Source organism: Glycine max, chromosome 10 (genome assembly GCF_000004515.6).
Source record: "Glycine max cultivar Williams 82 chromosome 10, Glycine_max_v4.0, whole genome shotgun sequence".
In the NCBI taxonomy this organism is placed as follows: domain Eukaryota; kingdom Viridiplantae; phylum Streptophyta; class Magnoliopsida; order Fabales; family Fabaceae; genus Glycine; species Glycine max.
Window position 1 is genome coordinate 15,498,037 of NC_038246.2, and position 22,873 is coordinate 15,520,909.

General features: G+C 39.9%; 1 protein-coding gene and 1 non-coding gene across 2 annotated transcripts; one reads left to right on the forward strand and one right to left on the reverse strand.

Annotated features, from left to right (window-relative positions):
• Positions 1-5,618: 5,618 nt before the first annotated feature.
• Positions 5,619-5,725, forward strand: LOC112998231 (small nucleolar RNA R71). Its single transcript, XR_003263270.1, has one exon. It is a non-coding gene; the product is annotated as a small nucleolar RNA R71 (small nucleolar RNA).
• Positions 5,726-20,411: 14,686 nt separating this feature from the next.
• Positions 20,412-20,885, reverse strand: LOC102665207 (uncharacterized). The gene has a single exon (XM_006589979.1). The coding sequence runs from the start codon at positions 20,883-20,885 to the stop codon at positions 20,412-20,414; it is 474 nt and encodes a 157-aa protein (XP_006590042.1).
• Between the last annotated feature and the right edge of the window lie 1,988 nt (positions 20,886-22,873).

A 22,873-nucleotide genomic window follows, 5' to 3' on the forward strand; every position in this document is an offset into this window, starting at 1 on the left:
CTTGAGAAGCTAGAGCTTAGCTACACACACCCCTCTCATAACTAAGCTCACCTCCTTGAGAAGCTTCCTTAAGAAGGTTCCTAAAGAAGCTAGAGCTTAGCTACACACCCCCTATAATAGCTAAGCTCACCCCCATGACAAAATACATGAAAATACAAAAAAAAATCCCTACTACAAAGACTACTCAAAATGCCTCGAAATACAAGGCTAAAACCCTATACGACTAGAATGGCCAAAATACAAGGCCCAAAAGAAGGAAAAACCTATTCTAATATTTACAAAGATAAGCGGGCTCATACTTAGCCCATGGGCTCGAAATCTACCCAAAGGCTCATGAGAACCCTAGGTCCTTCCCTTGGATCTCTGGCTCAATCTACTTGGATTCTTCTATCCAATGCCCTTGCGGGGTAGAATTGCATCATTCCCTCCACCTTGGAAAATATTTGACCTCAAATCTTGAGGTTCTTCATACTCTGGGCTCCTTCCCTCAACACCTGTAAAAAGAACAAAAACATATGTATTAGTGGTGTTAGGTATGTTGAAGTAAGGTAAGGTTTGAAAACCCATTTCCTGGGCATCTTCCCATGAAGGAACATGGTTTCTCACCAACTCAATGAGTGGTGCTACAAGTATAGAAAAATATTGGACAAACCTTTTGTAAAAGTTTGTTAAGTCATGGAAGCCCCAAATTTTTCTTATACTTGGTGGAGTGGGCCACTCAGGAATGACCTTTATTCTCTTAGGGTTCATGGGAACCCCTTGATCACTATTTGAAAAATAAAGAAAAGTAACGCAATAAAACATACCTTTTTCTGTATTTTCATATTGATTATTCCTACCAAAAAGTATGACAAACCTAAGGTGTTCTATATGAGTACCTAAGTTTGTATTGAAACTAAAAATAAGAACAAACCTACCTAATGGGTCCCTATGCATAGACACCATGAAGATGTTAGGTGCACGAGTGATTTTACAAAAGAGGGTTGCACCACTCAAAAAATTCATCATACCACCTATTTTAGGGACTTGGTGCCTAATAATACCTATTTTGGGCACCAACAAAGCACAAGGATTTAAGCTCTTGCGAACCAAACCCTCGTCCAACAACTTCTTTACTTGAGGAATAAACTCAAGCCAAAGAGGTGTGGCAATGCTAGCAAGTGTCTTTTTACAAAAGAGAAAATGTGGAGGTTGTCTAAGAGAGAAATTTTCTTTAATGTTTGTCTTTATTGTAAAATGAGTTTCCTTCTTAGCTAACCTCTTGGAGGAGACACTTACCTCCTTACACTTCTCTTTAACCACTAATGGTTGTCCTTCTTCTTGGGGGTAGATTTCTTCACTAGATTCTTCCCCTTTTGCTTTTTCACTTTCACTAGAGGAAGGTGAAGTAGTAGCCTTATCTTGGCTACTATAAATGTCTTGGCCCCTTGTAATCATGGTTTTTGTGGTGGGGCATTGAGAAGTAATGGGTTCTCTTCCAAGACATTTAAAACACTTTATAGACCTAGTTTTCTCTTGCATACTATCCTTAGAGACTTGCTTTTCTATTGTCTTCCCCTTATCATCTTTAGGCTTGGAAGGTGTCACCCGTAAGATGCCTTGACCTTGGTATTTATTTGGATAAGAGTGAGAGCCATAAGATTTTGACGTAGACTTCTTTTTAAGTTGTTGCTCCACCCTTATTTTCCAAACTAAGTTAGCCTCTACATTGTCCTTCCCATGGAAGTATGGGAGGTTAATGTTAGCTTCTTGAGGCTTTCTTTCCTTTTCACTTCTATGGGAGTGAGGCCTAAGATGTGACCTATGCCTTCCTTCATAATAGTCACGAAGTTCTTCACTTAGGCTCTTGCAAGAGTTATGACTACTATAGGAGGCATGTTTTTCTCTTTTCATTTCTTTCATTATTTTTCTTCTTTCTTCCTCTCTTATTTTCTTTCTTTCATCTTGACTTATTTCTTCCACTCTTTTTTTTCCTTTTTCTTTTCTCTCTTGTTTTTCTTTCCATAACTTGAGGGAACTCAACTCATCTAAGATTCTAGATAAAGGGTCTTTATGACTAGTACCCTTGCCATTAACACTAGATGAATGATGACTCATGTTGGTTCCTAAGTTGTGGTTCTTTCTTGTTGGAGGTTTGTAAACAAAAGGTAAAAGAAACTATGCTTGAAACTAGCCAAAATAAACACTAAAAGAGGTGTGAAAGATAAGGTAAAAACTAATTGGTAAAAGGAAGGCTATCTAGGCGATTTGACAATGGAAGGTAAAGGAAATAAGCTATGAAAGTAAGCAAGAAATGTAAACTAGGTGAATCCTAAAAGTGTTTGGATGACCACATTCAAGGTTCCCAACAAAACACTCACTATCCTAAGGAAAAATTGCCTAAAATTATTACACACAATGGAAGTTTGGTAACCTATTGGAGGCTCCCAACACACTTCCAATGAAAGGCCTTTTTGTTACAAAACTTGAAAGCAATGAAGGTAAGTAAATTGCCAATTACAAAATTACAAAACAGTCCTCAATTTTGGAGGTTGTTCTCTCTTTGGTGATTCACTCAATTTGGAGTGTTTCTTAGTCCAATAGCTCTTAAGGTGGTTGGCCCCTTTCTTCTTGACTCAAATTCTTCAAGGGATGACACCAATCCTCCTTCCAATTCCCTATATGGCAACCCACAAACAAGGAAACAAAGAGACAAGCAATAACCAAAGACCAAAAAAATGAAATGAAAGCTAAACCAATGGAGTTTGAACAAGACAATTTTTCAAGGATTACTCAACAATTAAAGCAATGAAAAGGACATAGAAGCAAGCTAGGACTCAAAGAGAAACTTAGAATGGCTCTAGAGTAGAGTAAAAAAACTAAAAAAAAAGACTCAACAAACCTCTAGCTTTGGCACTTGTTTTCATAGTAATTTTCAATTGAAATGTCGGACCTAAGCTGCCAGCACCAGCGATTTTTTTTTAAGCATGGTATATTGATTGCCTTGGGCTTACTTTCAACCTTTCTATGTATGTTGAACTCACTAGGATTGTTTACCACAGTTTTAGGAGTTCAATATTCACTTAGGATTAACATTTCAGCCAGCAATTCAATCACCAAAACTCAAATTCACAATAGACACAATCAAAAGGAAACCTAAAAGTTCAAGAAAAGGTTCGCAATCAAAGACTCTCTAAGAATTTTACATGAACATGTTAAGGACTAATTAACATGAAAGATTTGACTCAAATCAAATAATAGGCTAAAAGAATTTCATACACTCATGAACAAATGAGTTAGACAAAGAAACAAGAAAATAAAATTCAGCACAACATAAGAAATCTTATGTGACAAGTTTCATGACTAGACATGACTTCTATGAAAAAACTACAATAGGTGAACAAGTCACTCTAGATTTTTGAGATTTTCTTCTACTTTAATATTTTTGTAAGAATTTTATGGTTTAGGTTTCAGCCACAAAAATAACAAGACAAAACTCAAAGGAACCTAAACTCAACAAAATTCATGGTTCAAGAACAAGAACAAGAAATTTGAACCATAGAAAATCAAATCTAGCTTCTATAGCAAGTTTAATCGGTGGAAAATCTAAAGAATCATGTTAACAACATTTAGCACAAGACATGTGAGGAGATACATGGAGAAAAATGAAGAAACAACAATGGAAGAGAAGGTAAAGCAAAAAAATTAATGGAGGTTTAAGGAGCACCTACTTGAAGCTCTTGTGCTCTGATTACCACTTGATGGAAGCTTGCTTGTGGGGCTTCTATGAAGGCTGGATCTTTGAGCTTCAATGAGGTCCTTTAATGGTGATTTTCCACCATGGAGATGCAACGGAAGACAAAGGAGAAGAGGTGAGAGGAGGTGCCATCCACTAGGGAATAAGCCATGGAAGAAGGAGCTTCACCACCAAGATGAGCCTTGGATAAGAAGCTTGGAAGGATGCTTCAATGGAGGAAAAGAAAGAGGGAGAGAAAGAGAGAGGGGGGGAGCACGAAATTGAAGGAATAAAAGAGGGAGAGAAGCGGAACTTTGAAGTATGTCTCACAAGACTTTCATTCATCAAAGTTATAACAAGTGTTACACATGCTTCTATTTATAGACTAGGTAGCTTCCTTGCGAAGCTTTCTTGAGAAAACTTCCTTGAGAAGCTTCTTTGAGAAAACTTCCTTGAGAAGCTAGAGCTTAGCTACACTCACCCCTCTCATAACTAAGCTCACCTCCTTGAGAAGCTTCCTTAAGAAGATTCCTAAAGAAGCTAGAGCTTAGCTACACACCCCCTATAATAGCTAAGCTCACCCCCATGACAAAATACATGAAAATACAAAAAAAAAATCCCTACTACAAAGACTACTCAAAATGCCTCGAAATACAAGGCTAAAACCCTATACTACTAGAATGGCCAAAATACAAGGCCTAAAAGAAGGAAAAACCTATTCTAATATTTACAAAGATAAGCGGGCTCATACTTAGCCCATGGGCTCGAAATCTACCCTAAGGCTCATGAGAACCCTAGGGCCTTCCCTTGGATCTCTGGCTCAATCTACTTGGATTCTTCTATCCAATGCCCTTGCGGGGTAGGATTGCATCAAGAAGGTCCACCTGCATGAAAATTTTTGTTAGCTCCCTGATCAGGAAGCCTCCTCTTTTGTGCAACTATCTTATCTTCTTTTTTAGGTGTAGAATGAAGCTTGACAGGTTCAGGTGCAGGTGCTACTACTGGTGGAGGCACTTGAATTTGGTTGCCAGACCTCAAGGTGATGGCACTCACATTTTTCGGATTCTGCAGAGTTTGTGAAGGCAATTTTTTAGAATTTTGGGACTGAGCTTGGTTCAACTGAGTAGCCATCTGCCCCATCTGATTTGTCAAACTTTGAATGGAGGCTCTTGTCTCTTGCTGAAATTGCATATTCTAGATGGTCATTTTCCTCACTAACTCTTCTAAGGAAGGTTGAGGAGGAGCCTTAGTTGCTTGTTGTATTTGTTGTGATTGATGTTGTTGCTGCTGCGGTATTAGAGGAGGAACATATGGCTTGCTTGGACCAGCAGCATTCTGGAAAGGAGGGACAGGCTGTTGTTGTTGTGGAGGACTTGCCCATCTCAGATTTGGATGATTTCTCCAACCTGGATTATATCTGTTGCTTGAAAGATCATAATTATTCTGCTATTGTTGGTTTTGCTGCTGATGGGGTCTATTATAAATGTTTGCAACATAAGCTTCAGGTTGCTCATTGACTCCAGATTGCTCGAAAGAAGGACAAAGATCTGTATGGTGATCTGCAGAAGAACATAGACCACAGACTCTTGCAACAGGTGCAGATGCAGATTTTTGATTCATGGCAAGCTGAGTTACTAGGTTAACCAAGGCATCAAGTTTTCCTTCAAGCTTTTTATTTTCAGTAGATGAAGATGAATCCGTGGCCACCTCATGGACTCCTCTAAGGACAATAACATCATTTCTTGCACTGAATTGTTGGGAGTTAGAAGCCATCTTCTCAATCAAATTCCTAGCCTCAGTAGGAGTTATATCACCAAGAGCTCTACCATTGGCAGCATCAATCATACTCCTCTCCATGTTGCTAAGTCCCTCATAGAAATATTGAAGAAGGAGTTGCTCAGAAATCTGGTGGTGAGGACAGCTTGCACACAATTTCTTGAATCTTTCCTAGTACTCATACAAGCTCTCTCCACTAAGTTGTCTGATGCCTGAAATGTCTTTTCTGATGGCAGTGGTCCTAGATGCAGGAAAGAATTTCTCCAAGAACACCCTCTTAAGGTCATCCCAACTGAAAATGGACCTGGGAGCAAGGTAGTATAGCCAATTTTTTTCCACTCCCTCTAGAGAATGAGGAAAAGCCTTTAAAAAGATATGATCTTCCTGGACATCAGGGGGCTTCATGGTGGAACAAACAATATGGAACTCCTTAAGATGCCTATGAGGATCTTCACCTGCAGGACCATGAAACTTGGGCAGCAAATGTATTAGTCCAATCTTGAGAACATATGGAACACCCTCATTAGGATATTGAATGCACAAGCTTTCATAAGTGAAATCAGGTGCAGCCATCTCCCTAAGAGTACTCTCATGAGGTGGTGGTTGAGCCATGTTCTCAGTATGAAAATTAGTAGTCGAATGCTCAAAATCAGAATATTCAGAATCACCAGCAACATAATGCTCAAAATGATCAGGATGCTCAAAATGCTCAAAATGCACAAAAATGACCAGGATGCACACTATGCCTAAATAATCTATGAAAGGTTCTATCTATTTCAGGATCAAAGGGTTGTAAATCACCAGGATTGCCCCTAGTCATGCACTATATGCAACAAATAATGTGTTTCTTAACAAGCACCTAACAAGGGGGTAAAACTATAGCTATACTCAAACGATATCCAAATAAGCTGAAATTTTGTGAGGAATACCCTAAAATCATGAAAAGATAGCACAAAAAATTTCAAACAAAAATTCAAAGTCTAACTATGAAAACTACCTAAGCAAAGTTTAGAAAAATAAGACAATAATATTTGAAAAATAAAAAAAACTTAGTAAACAGCTGATTTTTTGAGTTTGGGAGTCCGCCGGGTGCCACAATATGGGAAATTTTTTTCTACCCGAAATGCATATATAATAATAGTCATTCTGATACTCGGAGCAAAAGTTATGGCCGTTTTTAGTTTTGCTAAAAACAAGTTCCCAAAATTTTTGTCTCTCTCAAATACTGCCATACCAAGTGCTCCTGGTATTTTTCACACAAAATATGAATCAAAAGAAACTACCACACAAAAAATCAGCCAAAAATAACAACTCTAACTATAAAAAAAAATACCAATTAAATTGCAAAATCAGTCGCTAATCACTGTTCACAGCAAAACAGTCGCTAAACAGGGAACACGACTGAAATGCAAAACAGAACGCTACTCAAAACAAAACAACACACACTCACAACCTAAACGACAGAGCTACACACAAAAAAACTAAACACTATTATGAACCTTTGGCCAACTGCTCCCCGGCAACGGCGCCAAATTTGATCGAAGCCATACCCGAATCAAATAAACATTAAAAATGCAGTATCAGGGAAGTGATCCTAGGTTGTCTCCCAATGAGCAATGGTCAACCAAACGTGCATAACAGATAGTAATAAAACAGTAACGAATTGGGGGGGGGGGTTGTTTGTTTTTGTAAATTAAACAACAAGCAAATTGGAATTAGAAAATAATAGAATTAAAACATGTTGTTTCCCCTTGATTCACAAGCAAGTCTCTTATCCTAGGTTACGAGAATTTATCCTTAATCAGTTCAACCACTTAATCCAACCCTAAATTAAATTACTAAGCGAAAATTAACATAAGGTTGTCATTATGTGATTAAGCAACACATACACCAATTAATCATGAACGAAACTGATCATTAAGTATGAACGTAAATTAAGCACAGAGACAATTAATCAAGCACTAAGCATGCATGGATTAATAGCAACAAATACAGAGTAATTGGTGAAGAGGAAAAACTAATCAGAATTCAATAGTAATAACAAAACCTCAAAGAGAGTTGTGCTTGATCCTCAAGATAAAACAACGCTAGAGACTTAGCCTTCCATTAATCATCAGAAAACAAAATTGTAGATTGAAGCAGAAACGAAATTGTAGAAAACGAATTTTATTCTACGTGAACAGTGCGTGTGAACAGTAAAAACTGGAATTCTAAAACCCTAGAATTATTCTCCTCTCCCAAAAACTATCTCCTCTCCAAAAAAAAAACTCTCCCTAAACTAAAACCCTGGTGTTGTTATATAGGTCCTCAGCCCCAAAGCTTACAAATCTATTTTAAGTCCAAGCCCATAAACGAAATAAAATAAAATCTGGACAAGATAAGATAAGATTGGATGAAATAAAATTTGGACGAAATAAAATCTGGATAAGATAAGATTTGATAATATAAAATTGTCTGCTCTCTTTAAGACCAAGCTCAATTTTGAATTCAAGCCCAATTGCTTATAATTCTCCTGAAATTAAATTAAAAACACAAAATTAGTCAAGTAGGCCCAAATGATAAAACTGCATAATTAATTTGACAATTAAGGTTAATCAGTAATTAAAATGGTGACAAAAGGGTTAAGAAATAGGAGAAAAAAATGACACATCACATGCATTTCCAAGGCATGTTTGCTACCTAAATCACATACATGCATTTTTTTTTTTGCTAAATTCACATATATGCATACTCGAGGTATTTTGGCTACCTAAAAATCGCATACACGCATATCCAAGATAATTTTTCTACCAACAAAATGCATACATGCATATTCAAGTATTTGGCTACCTAAAAATTACATACATGCATATTCAAGCATTTCGCTACCTAAATTATATTTTATGCGCATACAAATATTTCCGCTACCTAAACATATATATTTTGTGAGGTATTTTTGCTACCTAAACACACACACACACACACACACACACACACACACACACACACACACACACACACACACACATATATATATATATATATATATATATATATATGTATATATATTTATTTATTTATTTGTGAGGTATTTTTGCTACCTAAACATATATATTTTGTGATAAACAACATTTTCAAACATCTAGGTGTAAGGAAAATATCATGGTGTAGCCCAAAAAGGTTGTTGGCCTAAAGGGGAAATCCTTACACCATGCTTTCATCTTCATGCTCTCTTGCATTCAAAATAAAAGCTTGGTGCTTCTAGGCCTAAGTCCAATTTTTGGCACCTACTCTGACCTCTACAAACTGCCTACACACTCAAAAGGTAGCCCTATGTGTATCAATTCTTTTCTACAAGTAGAATTCCACAAAGTCAGGCACAAATGCCATTGAGGCATTTCACCGAGTACTTGGTGGACGCATGTTTAAGCATGAATAGCAAGGGAATGGGGGCAATATGGCATGCCCAAACATTTCAGAACACAACTTAGGCCTAAGGCCATTGCCTACAACTCCCTAACTCAAACAAACAAGCATGAATTCAAGGCCGAATTGCTCCACAGATTTGAGCAAATTCATACAATTTAGAGCTCAAAAGGGCATCAATGGAAGGCTAGAAAACCAAAGAATGATGTACTTACTTGTTGGGAGTGAACAACAATTCCAAACGGAACCAAAAATGCAAGAAATGGTGACTTAGGGCCAGAAAATTCATGATTTCCGCAACCTCCTTCGTTCTTGAGTGTTGGGGGGAGTTTTTGGGGTGAATGAAGCTTCACCCCACCCTCCTTTTTATATTTTTCGTGCAGAGGGTGCTCGCCCAGGCGAGCTAACTCTATACATTTTTTTTGCAATAATTCTTTGCAAAATTGTGTCTAACCTTTGGGTTTGCACTTGCTTATTTAAATTCCCAGAATTACGAGCAAACTAGGTGTATTCAAACCATGACTTAAGAAACATAGGTGAATAAAATAACAAGCAAAAGTTTAAAAGGTACTACGCTGCCTCCTAGTAGCGTTTCTTTAACGTATTGAGCCGGACGCGGGATGATGATTCGTTGATAACGGGCCTAGTATCTGCTCGTACCCATCCCTAAGTCTTCTAAAAACAGGAAATGGCACCACGCGATAAAACATGACTATGCTACCACTTACCTTGGTTCATCTTTGTCTTGAATTTGGTGCGGTATTGACCATCACTCGAAACAAATCTTCCCCTGTCCTTCGACTCACAGGATAAAAATATGCATATGCATGCGTATGCATGGGCAGTTCAAGGGAAATAACTCAAACAAACGTCTATTATGTTCAATTTTACTTGAGCGCTTGCAGCACCCCTATAGATCGAGCAGGATGGGCTCGGACCATAAAAGAGCATACGCATCTTAAAGCAATAACAGACACAATGAAAAGGTTGAAATGCAAATCATTAATCCGATGTTCATTAGATGTTTGCGATCAAAGTTACAAAGGGCAGGAAACCTCTGGGGAACCTTAGAGTATGATCACGTAGTGACTCCCCTAGCTGCCCCAAGTGCTAAGCATAATATCGCTTGACGATATTGGCATTCACAGGTGAAGGAAATTCTTCATCATCCATGTTGGCGAGCACCAGTGCTCCTCCGGAGAATGCATTTTTCATGATAAAAGGCCCTTCATAATTTGGAGCCCACTTTCCCCTATTGTCCCTTAGGGCTTGGGATACTTTCTTCAGAACAAGGTCCCCCTCGTTGAATTTGCACAGGCGTACCTTCTTGTCGAAAGCATTCTTCACCCGTCTCTGGTATAGACGCCCGTGGCTCATAGCTGCCAAACACTTGTCTTCGATAAGATTGAGCTGATCAAAGCGTGCTTGGGCCCACTCCGATTCTTCTAACCCGGACTCTGCCAGAATCCTTAAAGAAGGGATTTCCACCTCAAATGGCAGCATGACTTCCATTTCGTACACCAATGAAAATGGCATTGCCCCGGTTGATGTGCGTACCGAGGTTTGATAACCATGCAGCATTTCATGCCAATCCTTATATGACACGGTCATCTTTTGAATAATCTTTTTGATGTTCTTGTTGGCTGCCTCAACTGCCCCATTCATCTTGGGCTTGAAAGGCGTGGAATTATGGTGTTGGATCTTGAAATCCTCGCACATCTCCTTCATCATCTTGTTATTCAGATTGGTGGCATTGTCTGTGATAATCTTCCTGGGCAATCCATACCGACAGATTATCTCCTTTTTGATGAACCTAACTACCACGCTCCTCATGACACTGGAGTATGAGGCAGCTTCAACCCATTTGGTGAAGTTGTCGATCGCAACCAAGATGAAGCGATGCCCGTTTAAAGCCATGGGCTCAATGGCTCTGATCACATCTATTCCCCACATGGAGAAGGGCCATGGCGCTGCCAAAATGTTCAAAGGCATGGGCGGAGCATTGACATTGTCCGCGAATGTCTGGTACTTGTGGCATTTCCTAACATGGATGCAATAGCCGCTCTCCATGGTGAGCCAGTAATATCCCGCCCTTAGAATCTTCCGGGCCATAGCATGCCCGTTGGCATGTGTTCCAAAGGAACCTTCGTGGACTTCTACTAGCATATGTTTAGCCTCCCTGGCATCCACCCATTGGAGTAAAACCATGTCATGGTTTCTTTTGTACAGAATGCTTCCACTCAAGAAGAAACCGGCTGGCAACCATCTTAATGTTCTTTTGTCATTATCGGAAGCCTCTTGTGGGTACTCCTTGTTTTTGATGTATCGCTTGATGTCGAAGTACCAAAGTTTACCATCTTGTTCCTCTTCTATCAAAGAGAAATGTGCGGGCTTGCCAAGGACAAAACCCTAAAGCCTAGTGTTGGATTTCCCCTGTAGTTACTTTTTGGTCCAATTTTCCTTTATACAAATATGTTCAAGCGAAATCCAATTCACTAGAAAACGCACCAGATCGTCAAGTATTTAAAATTAAAACGGATGAATCCGAGTATCGAACTCAGGGAACTAGTATTAGATAGGGTTAAATTCAGAAATAAGGCATTGTTGAAAGAAACATTGATAATTGATGGTTTAGAACAGAGTTAAACTAAGTCTAGGCTAAAAACAATAATAATGCAAGTAAGTAAGATTGACAATAGTAGGTAAAAGTGTTGGGTCTTTCTAACAAACAAGCTGATGCATATAAGGATATTTCTCTAATCAATCATGCTTTTGTGTTCTATGTTGTACCCTAAAGTACTAAACCTCGATCCCTCATTAGGCTAGCTTAACTCAAACTTCATCCTCAGATCCCTCTTGTTGGACTAGGCTTAACTTAAGCAATCCTTGTAGGTTTAGACTAATTTAAACTAAGCTTTTCCCGCAGATCACTCATTTAAGACTAAGCTCAGCTTAAACAGCTTATGTAAGTTTAGACTAATTTAACCTAATTTTCATTCGTAGATCCTTCATTTAAGACTAGGCTTAGATTAAACAACATTATCATCACAACACATTAAGAAAACTAAAACTTAATCCGCAGATCCTTCATTTAAGACTAAGTTTCAATCCTGCTTCTATCAAGTTCTAAGGCAACAGTATATTTCCCAATGCTAAAGTCACCTAACTAAACATACAAATGGGTGATCAGACCAAGAGCATGCAGAAATTAAGCATTGAAAGAGGCATTAAACACAAAAAACACAATCAATTAGATATTAAAGTAACTACATCAGTTGTTCCTTAGAAATTCCCAACAAGAGTGTTTAGCCAGCCATACAGAAAACCCTAACACAATTGAGATTAAGAGTAGAGAATAATTGTTCCTTACACCAGAAAGGGGATCCCTTCTCCTCTTCTCAGCATCTCACAATCACTCTACAACTCACTAATATTTCTCTAATTACAAAACCTAGGTCTCTCTGCAAAAGCTGCTCCTCTTGCTGCCTCCAAAGCTCTTTTATCGAAATAGGCATTATGGTGTGCTCTGACTTCTATGTGTGATGGTGATTATCTGGATTGTTATCCTAATTTTGCACAAAACAACTTTAAATAGGCTTTGAATTTGCGACGTTGCGCTTAGCGCCAGCCTCACGCTTAGCGCGAGTAAGTGGATTTGAACTTAGGGCCAATCATGCGCTAAGCCTGGCTGAAGACAACCATTGCACTTAGCGCACTGATCTCGCGCTTAGTGTGCGGCCTTGATATTGGTGTTGTGCCAGATTCTCGGTCGCGCTATGCGCGCTGAAGCTGCGCTTAGTGTGGGATGCGCGCTTTGTGACGTCCCTAAATTAATGACTGGTTTAATAGTAATGATTTAAATAACGAAAACCATGGTAAATTTTTTTTTCTTCTTTTTCTTTTTCATTTCTTTCTCTTTTCACAATGATTAGGTTTAGAAGGAAAATCCTCACTATAGAGTCCTGAATGGACAGTTCACAACTCTATTCGGAGTCATTTCTTTCTTACCGCTCATAATTTCTAAACTGTTTTACTGTTTCAAAAGGAATAATATACCAGCCATTACTTTAGGTCGTCACGTGAAAATAAAAGAATAAAATACGGTCGATAAACTCTTTTACAAATAAATTTGCTAATGCTTTCTTTTCGAGTAACAAGATTGATCATAAATACATTCATCATTTAAAGCTGTCCAAAATATGGGAGTTTTACAAAATACGTAGTGTCATCCAGAGCAAAGGTGTCCACAGTGGTGGCTTTAGCCACATGTATACAATCATCAAATTCCTATACATCAGGTCTACCCATACAAAAATAAAAGAGTAAACCTAACAGTCAGTCCTAGATACACCCACCCTCAAAAAGTATATAAAACTAGTCCGAAGAGCTGTCCACTATGATGAAGAGCCTCCACTGGTCGCCATCTCTCTCGAGCCACTATCCTCCGTAGAGTCTGCCTCAGATGCCGACATGACTTCCTCGGGAGAATCCACCTTAGGAAGTGGGTCCTCATCACCCTCTAGAAAGTCAAGAGCATCCACAGCAGGCTCAGGAGGTAGCTCCTCGGGATCCTCCTCAGGGTCTTCCTCGGATGACGTCACCTCGATCACTTGGACTGGCTCCACTAGACGATATGGTGTAGGCGTGGGTAGTATCCACTCCACAGTGCGCTGAAGCGTACACGCTGGTTCATCTGGATGCACCAATGAAGTAGCCGTGAATCGAATTGTGCCCCGAAATCGGCACCTCGTGTTGCCTTCGAGGGTCTCCCAAGCTCTCTCTAGGCACTCCATCTCCACTCAATCATGGATTAGCTGCGCCGCCATCATGATCTACAAGAAAGAAAAGAAAGGGGTAGACTTTTCACAAGAATCTAACTACGCCGCAATACAATGCGTCTCATGACCACTACATGCAAGTAAAAGGGGTATCTTAAGGCTTTTCATCTCTGGTAATCGATTACACAGCCTTGGTAATCGATTACCAGAGGCCAAACTTGAATCACACAGCTTCAAAACATGAAAACCTGAAATAGGCACTGTGTAATCGATTACACATACCTGGTAATCGATTACCAGTGACCCATTCCTCTGTGTAATCGATTACACAGACTGGTAATCGATTACCAGAGGCCTCTACAACCTGCTGCCTTCAATTCTAAGCCTGGTAATCGATTACACCCCCTTGGTAATCGATTACCAGAAACCCTCATGGCTTCCTAACCTCGTTTTCAAGACTGGTAATCGATTACCAGAGACCATCTTAGCCTCCTGTCTTCATTTTTAAGCCTTTTAATCGATTACCCACCCTTAGTAATCGATTACCCACCCTTAGTAATCGATTACCAGAGGCCATAACCCATATATCACACAAGATTCACAGCTGGCCAGCCACCACACAATCCTCCTTGCTTTGTGGTCTTTGTTCCTTTTATCTGTTGACTGCCAGGAGCTCACCTGTTTAGGTACATCACAGGTTCTCGCTAATTGACTATGCCCGGGTTGGGTCGGGATTGGTCAAGCTTGGTTTTGGGCAATAGCACCCCACCTGACGTCCCCAAGGTCTCCTGACCCCCGCGACATAACTCCAGGTACCACTCTGTGGTCAACGAATAAAAGCAGGAAGTTTCACCCTTCTACACTTCCTCATCTCAAGCTTGTAGGATTATGGGGTACCCATCACATGTGGTACTAGGTGGAGGTCGGGCGATGGTGCACAACAAATTTTCCACATCCACAAATCGTGCATAAACCCACCATCCCCTGTTGCCCACCTCCAATTGAGCTCACGTACTCCCACGTAGCCCATATCCTCGTTTCTCTCAACACCGGGTCCCCATCAATCCTCCCAAGCTTCCCCAACATCCAAGTAATTCAACATTCAAACAACACAAACTATCACAGCCAAGAAAATAGGGCAAAGGCAGAAAACTCTGCCCAAAACACCAACCAAAATCACAGCTTTTCTCACTTAAAGACCCCAGTAACAGTTCCTTCGTTCCAGTTCGTTAACCGTTGGATCGACTCGAAAATTTCACTGGAAGTCTCTAGTACATAATCCTACATTTTGACCGTTGGGATCTACTAGAAAACACCCAGAACTCATTCTGCATCACTCTTTCCACAACCAGCAAATACATAGCATTTTTCTGCACTTATGCTAAAATTCTGCTGCACCTATTTGACAGCAAAATTCTGCATAAGTGCAGATTTCGAAAAAACACACTTCCCTTCACCCAATCTTGCCCAAATCAATTCCTACAAGTCCCAAATCATGTATCAATCATGTCTAAACCAAAGTCAAGCTTCAAACCACAGCAACACAAAATCTAGGTGTCCAAAACCCCTCAATTTAATGGATTTTCTAGGTTTGAGAAGTGAAATTGAGAATGAGGTAAATTTGAAGCAAACTCTCACCTCACACAAGTCTATAACATCAATTTAAACTTGTTCAAACTGGATTTACGCCTAAAATTTCACCGAATCAAAATTTGACTCCTCAACACCCAAATTTACCCTAGAAATGGCTCTTTGTTCACTTTGGTCATTTGTTTTTCTCTCTAGCACAGCCTAACCTTTCTCATAAGTCCTAAATGGCATGTCAAGCTAGGATTAACTCATTTTAACCTCCATCTACCACAGAGTCCAGATTTAACCTTCCAACTCTCCAAGCCTCACTCCTTTTCCACTCATAACACCACATTCTCACTTTCTAACCCTAGGTTAACTCTACCCTTCATCTCTAACAGTTTTCCATAAGCAATTTCAGCACATAAACATCACAAGCATCATCATAAAAACCCTAAAACTGAATGGGTATGTTTAACTCATCCAAACATGGCAAATTCAACATGCTTTCAACAAGTGTCTTCACAAATAACTATCATGAAGCAGAAAACTAGCAAGACTACCCATCATATCTCCCAAAACCCCATACCCACGAAAATCAAAGGAGAAAGAAGTCCACCCAAACCTGAAATTTCGAAGTCCCACACGTAGAGACGCGCTTCACGACTCCGAAAATGCCCTCCTTTCCCGATTTGGAGCAGAAATGGGCACCAAAGGTTGAAGCTTTGTTGGGCAACAATGGTGGATGAAGAAGAAGGAGAAAAGCAACGTGAGGGAGAGGGAGAGAAAGCTGTCTGAAATTTTTTCTGCTGAGTGAAGAGAGAGAGAGTTGCTTTTTTTGGTTTTTAAAAGGCTTTTTCCTCTTTTCTTATTATTTTATTTAAGCTATGCCACATGTCTCCATTTGAGTGGAGCAAGAAGGGCCCACTTTCTCTTTTGATTGTGACCCATACTCAGCCACAAAAAGTGAGAAAAATCTGACCTTGATATGCTAAAATCCTACCTCGGTTTGCATGCCGTTTTTTGGTTCCAGTTCCTCACGTTTCTCTGCATCCGTCGGGGCCATTTTTCGAAAGTAGGCAATATATATATATCAAAACGCTCAGAATAAGACCCCGAGCGTGGTTCAGAGGTTGGTTTCGTTAAATTCTAAGTCGCACGCAAAACGATGATTTTTAAACTAATTAATTAAGAATTAACCCATAACCTCCCAGTTATGGATTTCTCTTCCTTAATTAGCCTAACCCGCATATCTTGCCCCCACTATTCCTACTTCTATCAAGAACACATATGCATATACACTGAATAATACTTATATATAGTCATTCAAAATACATCGTTTCCAAAAATTCCGGGAAGAAATTTCCAGGATGTCACACGCTTAGCCCAAAAATGGTGAGCTTAGCCCAACCACTATTACTACTTTATTACTTAGCCTCTTTTAACCTGAAATTTGCACAGATTTTATCATTAATTCCAATGAAAAGTATTCTAGAGACAACTTTAACAATAAAACAAGATTTATTTACAAATTACTACAAAATAACCATAAATTTGGGAACTATACAAGTTTTGGAAAATGTTTTCTATACAAAAGTTAGTCGTATAAGACGACTAACAAACTCCCCCAAATTTACAGTTTTGCTTGTCCTCAAGCAAAGAAAGAACAGTTCACTTGTCCTCAAGTGACAAATCTCAGTGGTCACTCAAAAATGGTGTTTGCTTCACAGAAAAATTCAACGATATGAACTGAATATCATGGAATGCTTCAATCAATTGCTTTTCACAAACATGCAGCATTTCAAAGATAGGAACATACACACTAGAGTCACAATTGAAATAAGCTAGTAAGAATGGCAGAAATCAAGGAAAGAAGCCTCAATCAAAGCCTCATAGTCATTGTTTCACTCAAGCTCAAGTGTTTAGGCTCATTCCATCATAAACAACTAACACAAATCCTAACCTTTGCATTTCATCTCATCTATACAACAATGAACACATAAAATGAATCTGAAGGACTTTCTAGGCTTGTAATGGGGTTAGGTTGCCAACAAATCATGGGTTTTCTAGAATTCAAAAGCTTAGATTCTAGGAGACCATTCATCCATAGATAACCTTACTTTTAATTCATTCCTACCCCATACTTGCCTTGATTTAGGCATTCAACTTTCATTCATGAAATCACAGCATACATACTTATTAAATTGATCCATATTTACAGTTTTTTTTAACACATATATACAGAAACAATATGTGTATGTACATAAATCAGTGTGTGTATGCTGTTTACTTTGACCACTTCAATTCTTACCCAGTATTTTCCCCAAATTTGGAACAAATGTTCCTTGATAATTACTCCCCCAAATTTGGGACAAATCTACTTCGAACCAAGCTTCCTGTGGATGATGCTCTCCTACAACCTAAGACAAGGTAGCATAAGATAACACTGTATGGGCTCAAGGTTCAATCAATCAATAATTCATTCAGCTCAAACTGGGTGCAAAGGATAAATCATTCAAGCACATGGTCAGCTTTTTGGCTAAGTGGCTATCACAATCAAACACGGCCTTCATCATCCTCAATTCATGCATTTAGTCCATACTTTAGAGATTCATGCAAAAATCAGTACTAAATGATAGTTGTTTCTCTCAAAATTTAAGGATCACACTCTCACCAGGATACGATCAATGCATTCCTTCACAATCAATCTGATAAACTGACTAACATTTTCAGTCATATTTCTAATCACATGTTCTTTTTCTTCTAATGGCTGCAAGCTTGATCAAAACAAATATATAATCATTCTAGTCCACTCAATTCATACATTTGCTCATTCAAGTCATTCACAAACACTTATTTCATATCAAACAAACCACTGAAACATGAGTCAATCATTTCACTGTTCAAACAAGCTTTTTGTACAAGCAATCAACACTAAGACAACAAAAATTTAAAAGACTAAAATTTAAATACTAAAATTTAAATAACTAAAACATAAAGCATAAACTAAATAAACTGATCAAAATAAACTATTCAAAGTACAAGACAAGAAGATAAAGATCCTGTCAATCCTCCTGCGGGTGATCCTCTGCATGCTCATTAAGATCCAACACCGGAGCAGCTGATGGATCCTGTATAGTAGGTTGCTCTGGCTCCGATGCTAGTGCAGATGGCTGGGAATCCTCGGGGATGGGTGCTGGAGAGGTATGAACTGGAGAAGTAAGCTCCTGAGTTGCTGCTTCCTCATGAGCGACTGGATCAGTCTCAAAGATAAATGGCTCAAGAGGAACAGGCTCATCCTCTGCATCTGGCATAGGCTCCTCTCCTGGCATAGACTCTTGGGCTGCAAAGGTCCTACCCCCTCCAGAAGGAGAAGGCTGGACTCCTGGCCAAGCCACCTGAGTCAAGAACTCATCTGTGCTCATAATAGATGGCAGGCCTGAGCTCTGAAGACTCTGCATGATAATGACCTGCCCTCTGTGGAGGCTCTGCATCATAGAGTGAAGTATCTCTAGAGTAAACACAAAATTTGATGCAGGAGCAGAAGAAGCTAGAAACTGAGTTGGTATGTGAGCAGGAGTAGCTGGAGTAGAAGAAACAAATGCTGTTGTAGTAGGATCTGGTACAATAGATGAAGAAGGAGCAGGAGCATTTGGTGTTGTTGAAGTAAGGGGAGCCTCAGATCTATTACCCCTGGCCTTCCTTGGCCCTCTGAATGTCACTGTTGGATCATCTAGATTCCAACTGTTCTTCTTTATATATGCCAAGTTAATGGCAGGGCTAAGGCTCTCCAAGGATCTGGAATATGATGTGACCCCTCTAGCTTTACACAAAGCTATGATTAAGGTTGGAAATCCAAGCCTAGAGGAGTCATGCTGGGCAATGATAGAAATCTGGTGAGAGATGAGGTAGCCCAGATTCATGTCCATCTTCATAATAATGCCATAAATCAACTTGGCGTCGTTCAATGTGATGTCAGAAGTGTAGGAGGTGGGGATCAGGTTGGAGTAAGAAAGAATACTCCATGTCTGACCAAGTGTGGTCATGTTCTTCTTGAGGATCTTTAGAGGCTGACCATCAACATTAAGCTCAAATCCCCTCCCTGGGATGCAGAGGTTAGCAGCTAACTCTTGAGGATCAGGCCTCAAGAGTGCAAACCTAGAATAAGCTGCTAATGTCTCCCCCTCCTCAATGATCACAGGGGTCTTCAGGAAGGTATTCAATGTGTCCTCATCAAACTTCACCAAATGACCTCTCACCCTCACTTGCTTAGGTGATTTATCCTTAGGATCATAGAGGTTAGCATAAAATTCTTTCACAATGGCAACATCAATGCTTCCTTCATCAAAACTGGTCAACTCCTCATCCCATTTTCTTCTCTCCAATTCTTCTTTGAACTCATCAAACTCAATGTGGTAGATTACCACATTCCTCTCTGGCAATAGCTTCCTAGGAACAATAGTTTCAGTGTACCTTTCCCAGACCTCAGGAGAAGTGAACCTGGATTGGTCGTATCAGACCTGGGAAGGTGTGGCAGGTTCCTTTATCTTCTTTGAGGCCATTTGGATTATGTCTATGCAAGGAAATAAGGAAAGCAAATGCAATGTATGATTTGGAAGCAAGAAACCACAGTAGCAGAGGTAGAGGTAACTTTGGGTATCACCCAAAATGCCTCAGCCTTTGGTTTTTTTAAAAACTGAAATTCGCATTGCGCGCTTAGCGCACGGCTGAGCGTAGTGCGTCAACGAGACGTTTGAGTTCTGAATACTGTGCACTTAGACAATTGCAAAAATTTTTCTAAAGTCTTTTTCTATCTATCTCTTCACACAAGCTTAAAACCCCTTGTTCATTACTAAACAAGCTGATAATTAATCACAATCACAAGCAAGGTGTCCTAACATGTACAAGAAAACAAATTCAAATGAAATTCAATAAAAAAGAGAGAAGGGAAAGAAACGTTGGGTTGCCTCCCAGTAAGCGCTCTTTTAACGTCATTAGCTTGATGCATCTTCCTGTTATCCAGGATCCAACAAGGTTCCTACTTCAAGGACCTTCTTCTCAGGTCTCCTTTCCTCCATCACATGCACTTTTTGACAAACATTTTGGCTAGGTGGATCTTTGTCCTCATGGAACAAATCAAAGATGATCTTCTGATCTTCTATGCCCATCTACAACATCTTCTTTCCCATGTCTACCACACAGCTTGCGGTAGACATGAATGGGCGGCCAAGAATGACAGGGATGTCAACATCCTCTTCTATATCTATGACAACAAAATCAGTTAGAAATATAAGGTGCTTAACCTTCACCAAAACATCTTCAATGACTCCATATGGCCTTGTGATGGAGTGGTCAGCTAACTGGAGGGTCATGCATGTGGGCATTATATCCAGCTCTCCTAGTTGCCGGCACATGGAGAGAGACATTAAATTGATACCAGCTCCCAGATCTATGAGAGCTTTGCCTACAGCAACCTCACCGATAGAACACGGTATCGTGACAACTCTAGGATCTTTGTGCTTGGGTGGAAGGATGTGTTGAATGACAGCGCTATAGTTACCTTCCACAACAATTTTGTCACTATGGATGTACTGGTTCTTCTTAGTTAGCATATCCTTCAAAAATTTGGCATAGAGAGGCATTTGCTGAAGTGCTTCTCCAAAAGGGTAATTTCCAATTTCTTGAAGATATCAAGAAATCTAGCCAAATGATGCTCTTTATCTTTCCGGGAGGGTACCAATGGATAAGGTACCTCCTTGCCTTCAATAGGAGTAACCTCTTTCTTTTTTTCTATGTTGGCCTCACTCTTGCCCTTCTTCTTCTGAATCTCAACAACCTTCTCTTTTTGTTTTTCATTTTTCAACTTTTTCTTCTTCTTTTATTCTTTTTCTTTTTCTTTTTCTTCCTTCTTATTTATTCTTTATTGACAGCCTCTTATTGGTGTCTCTTCTTCTTCATCACCTTCTACTTCCTCAACAATTTCTTCAAGTTCAACTAAATCATCAACTGGTTCCAGTGTCGGCTGATCAGCCAGCTGTTGTTTAAATCCCTCCACCTTCTGATTAGCTCTTCCTTCCTCAGCTTGAATCGTTGTTCAGCTTCTAGTCATCACAGCTTTACACTCTTCCCTAGGATTTTTCTCCATGTTTGCTGTAAAGATGTTGGATGGTCTTTCAGCTAACTGCTTTGCAAGTTGGCCCACCAGAACTTCCAGATTCTTAATTGCAGACTCTGTGCTCTTTTGGTTAGACATTGACACTTGCATGAATTGAGCTAGAGTCTCTTCTAGCTTTGTGGTTCGGTCATAGAGACTTGGCATCAACAGTTATGGCCTTGAAGATTCTTAAGAGATGCCTCTAGTTGCTAGGATAGCAACTTGTTTTGTGCCAATAGAGCATCCTATGAGGTTAGCTCCAATAAGCTTTTCTTAGTAGGAATGTGGGCTCGGTCTCTCAAAATGGCAATGTCACTAGCAGCCATGCTTTCAATTAAGTCCATTGCTTCCTGAAGGGTCTTCATTTTGGAAAATGTTTTCTATACAAAAGTTAGTCGTATAAGACGACTAACACCTAGGCCCAGCTGTAGGGGTGAAACTAAAGAATTACATTGTGCCCACCATGGAAATTTCGGGTCGCAACGACTTGCCAGTTTCCCAATTGAAAATCAGGAAGGCATGGTTGCACCCAGCTTGAATGTTCTTGAGGGGCTTCACCATGTATCACAGTGACTTGCTTTTCACGTCTTAAGCCCGCATTGATGAAGCTCTTACTAATGCGACAAGGAGGGTCTCTCTTACTTGTAGCCTTAGTTGTGGGCCCATGCCTCTGCTCCTTCTTTCTAAGACGCTTCTTCTCATATTAGTCTGTGTGGGCTTATAGCCTAGCCCAAACTTCTTGCGGTTTTCCTTGGTGTCTACTAATTTCGCTATGCCATCATTATTCTTCCCCAAGCCCATTCTGGGCTCATAATAGTGCCCTAACATTACATGGGCCACCATCATTGCAGCGTCAGACATGCGAGGCCGCATTGGGAGGGAATCTATGGAAGTGTTGCTTACCACCTCAAAGGACTGAAAAGTCATTTCCAAGGACTCTTCCGCAGCCTCAACATATGGCATAGAAGAAGGGCAGCTTACCAGAATATCTTCCTCCCCCGAAACAATGACCAAGTTCCCCCTACTAGGAACTTCAACTTTTGGTGAAGCGTCGAAGGGACGACTCCTACCAAGTGAATCCACAGTCGACCCAGCAAGCAACTGTAGGTTGGGTTAATATCCATCACTTGAAAGGTAACCTGACAGGTGTGGGGTCCTATCTGAACAGGGAGATCAATCTCCCCCCTTACTTCCCGGCGACTGCCATCAAAAGCCCAAACTACCATGGATCTTGGTCTCAAGTGAGAGGCACTGAATGGTAGTTTCTCAAAGGTGCTTTTAGGAATCACGTTTAGGCTTGAGCCATTGTCAATGAGCACCTTGACCATGATGTGATCAATGCACTTGGCAGATACATGCAGAGCCCTATTATGTCCTTGCCCTATTGGTTGTGATATTGTTGACAATCCCCTCGAAGCCTTCTATAGAGATATCTTGGGCCATGTGGGCCTTATTCAAAACTTTAACTAGCAATGC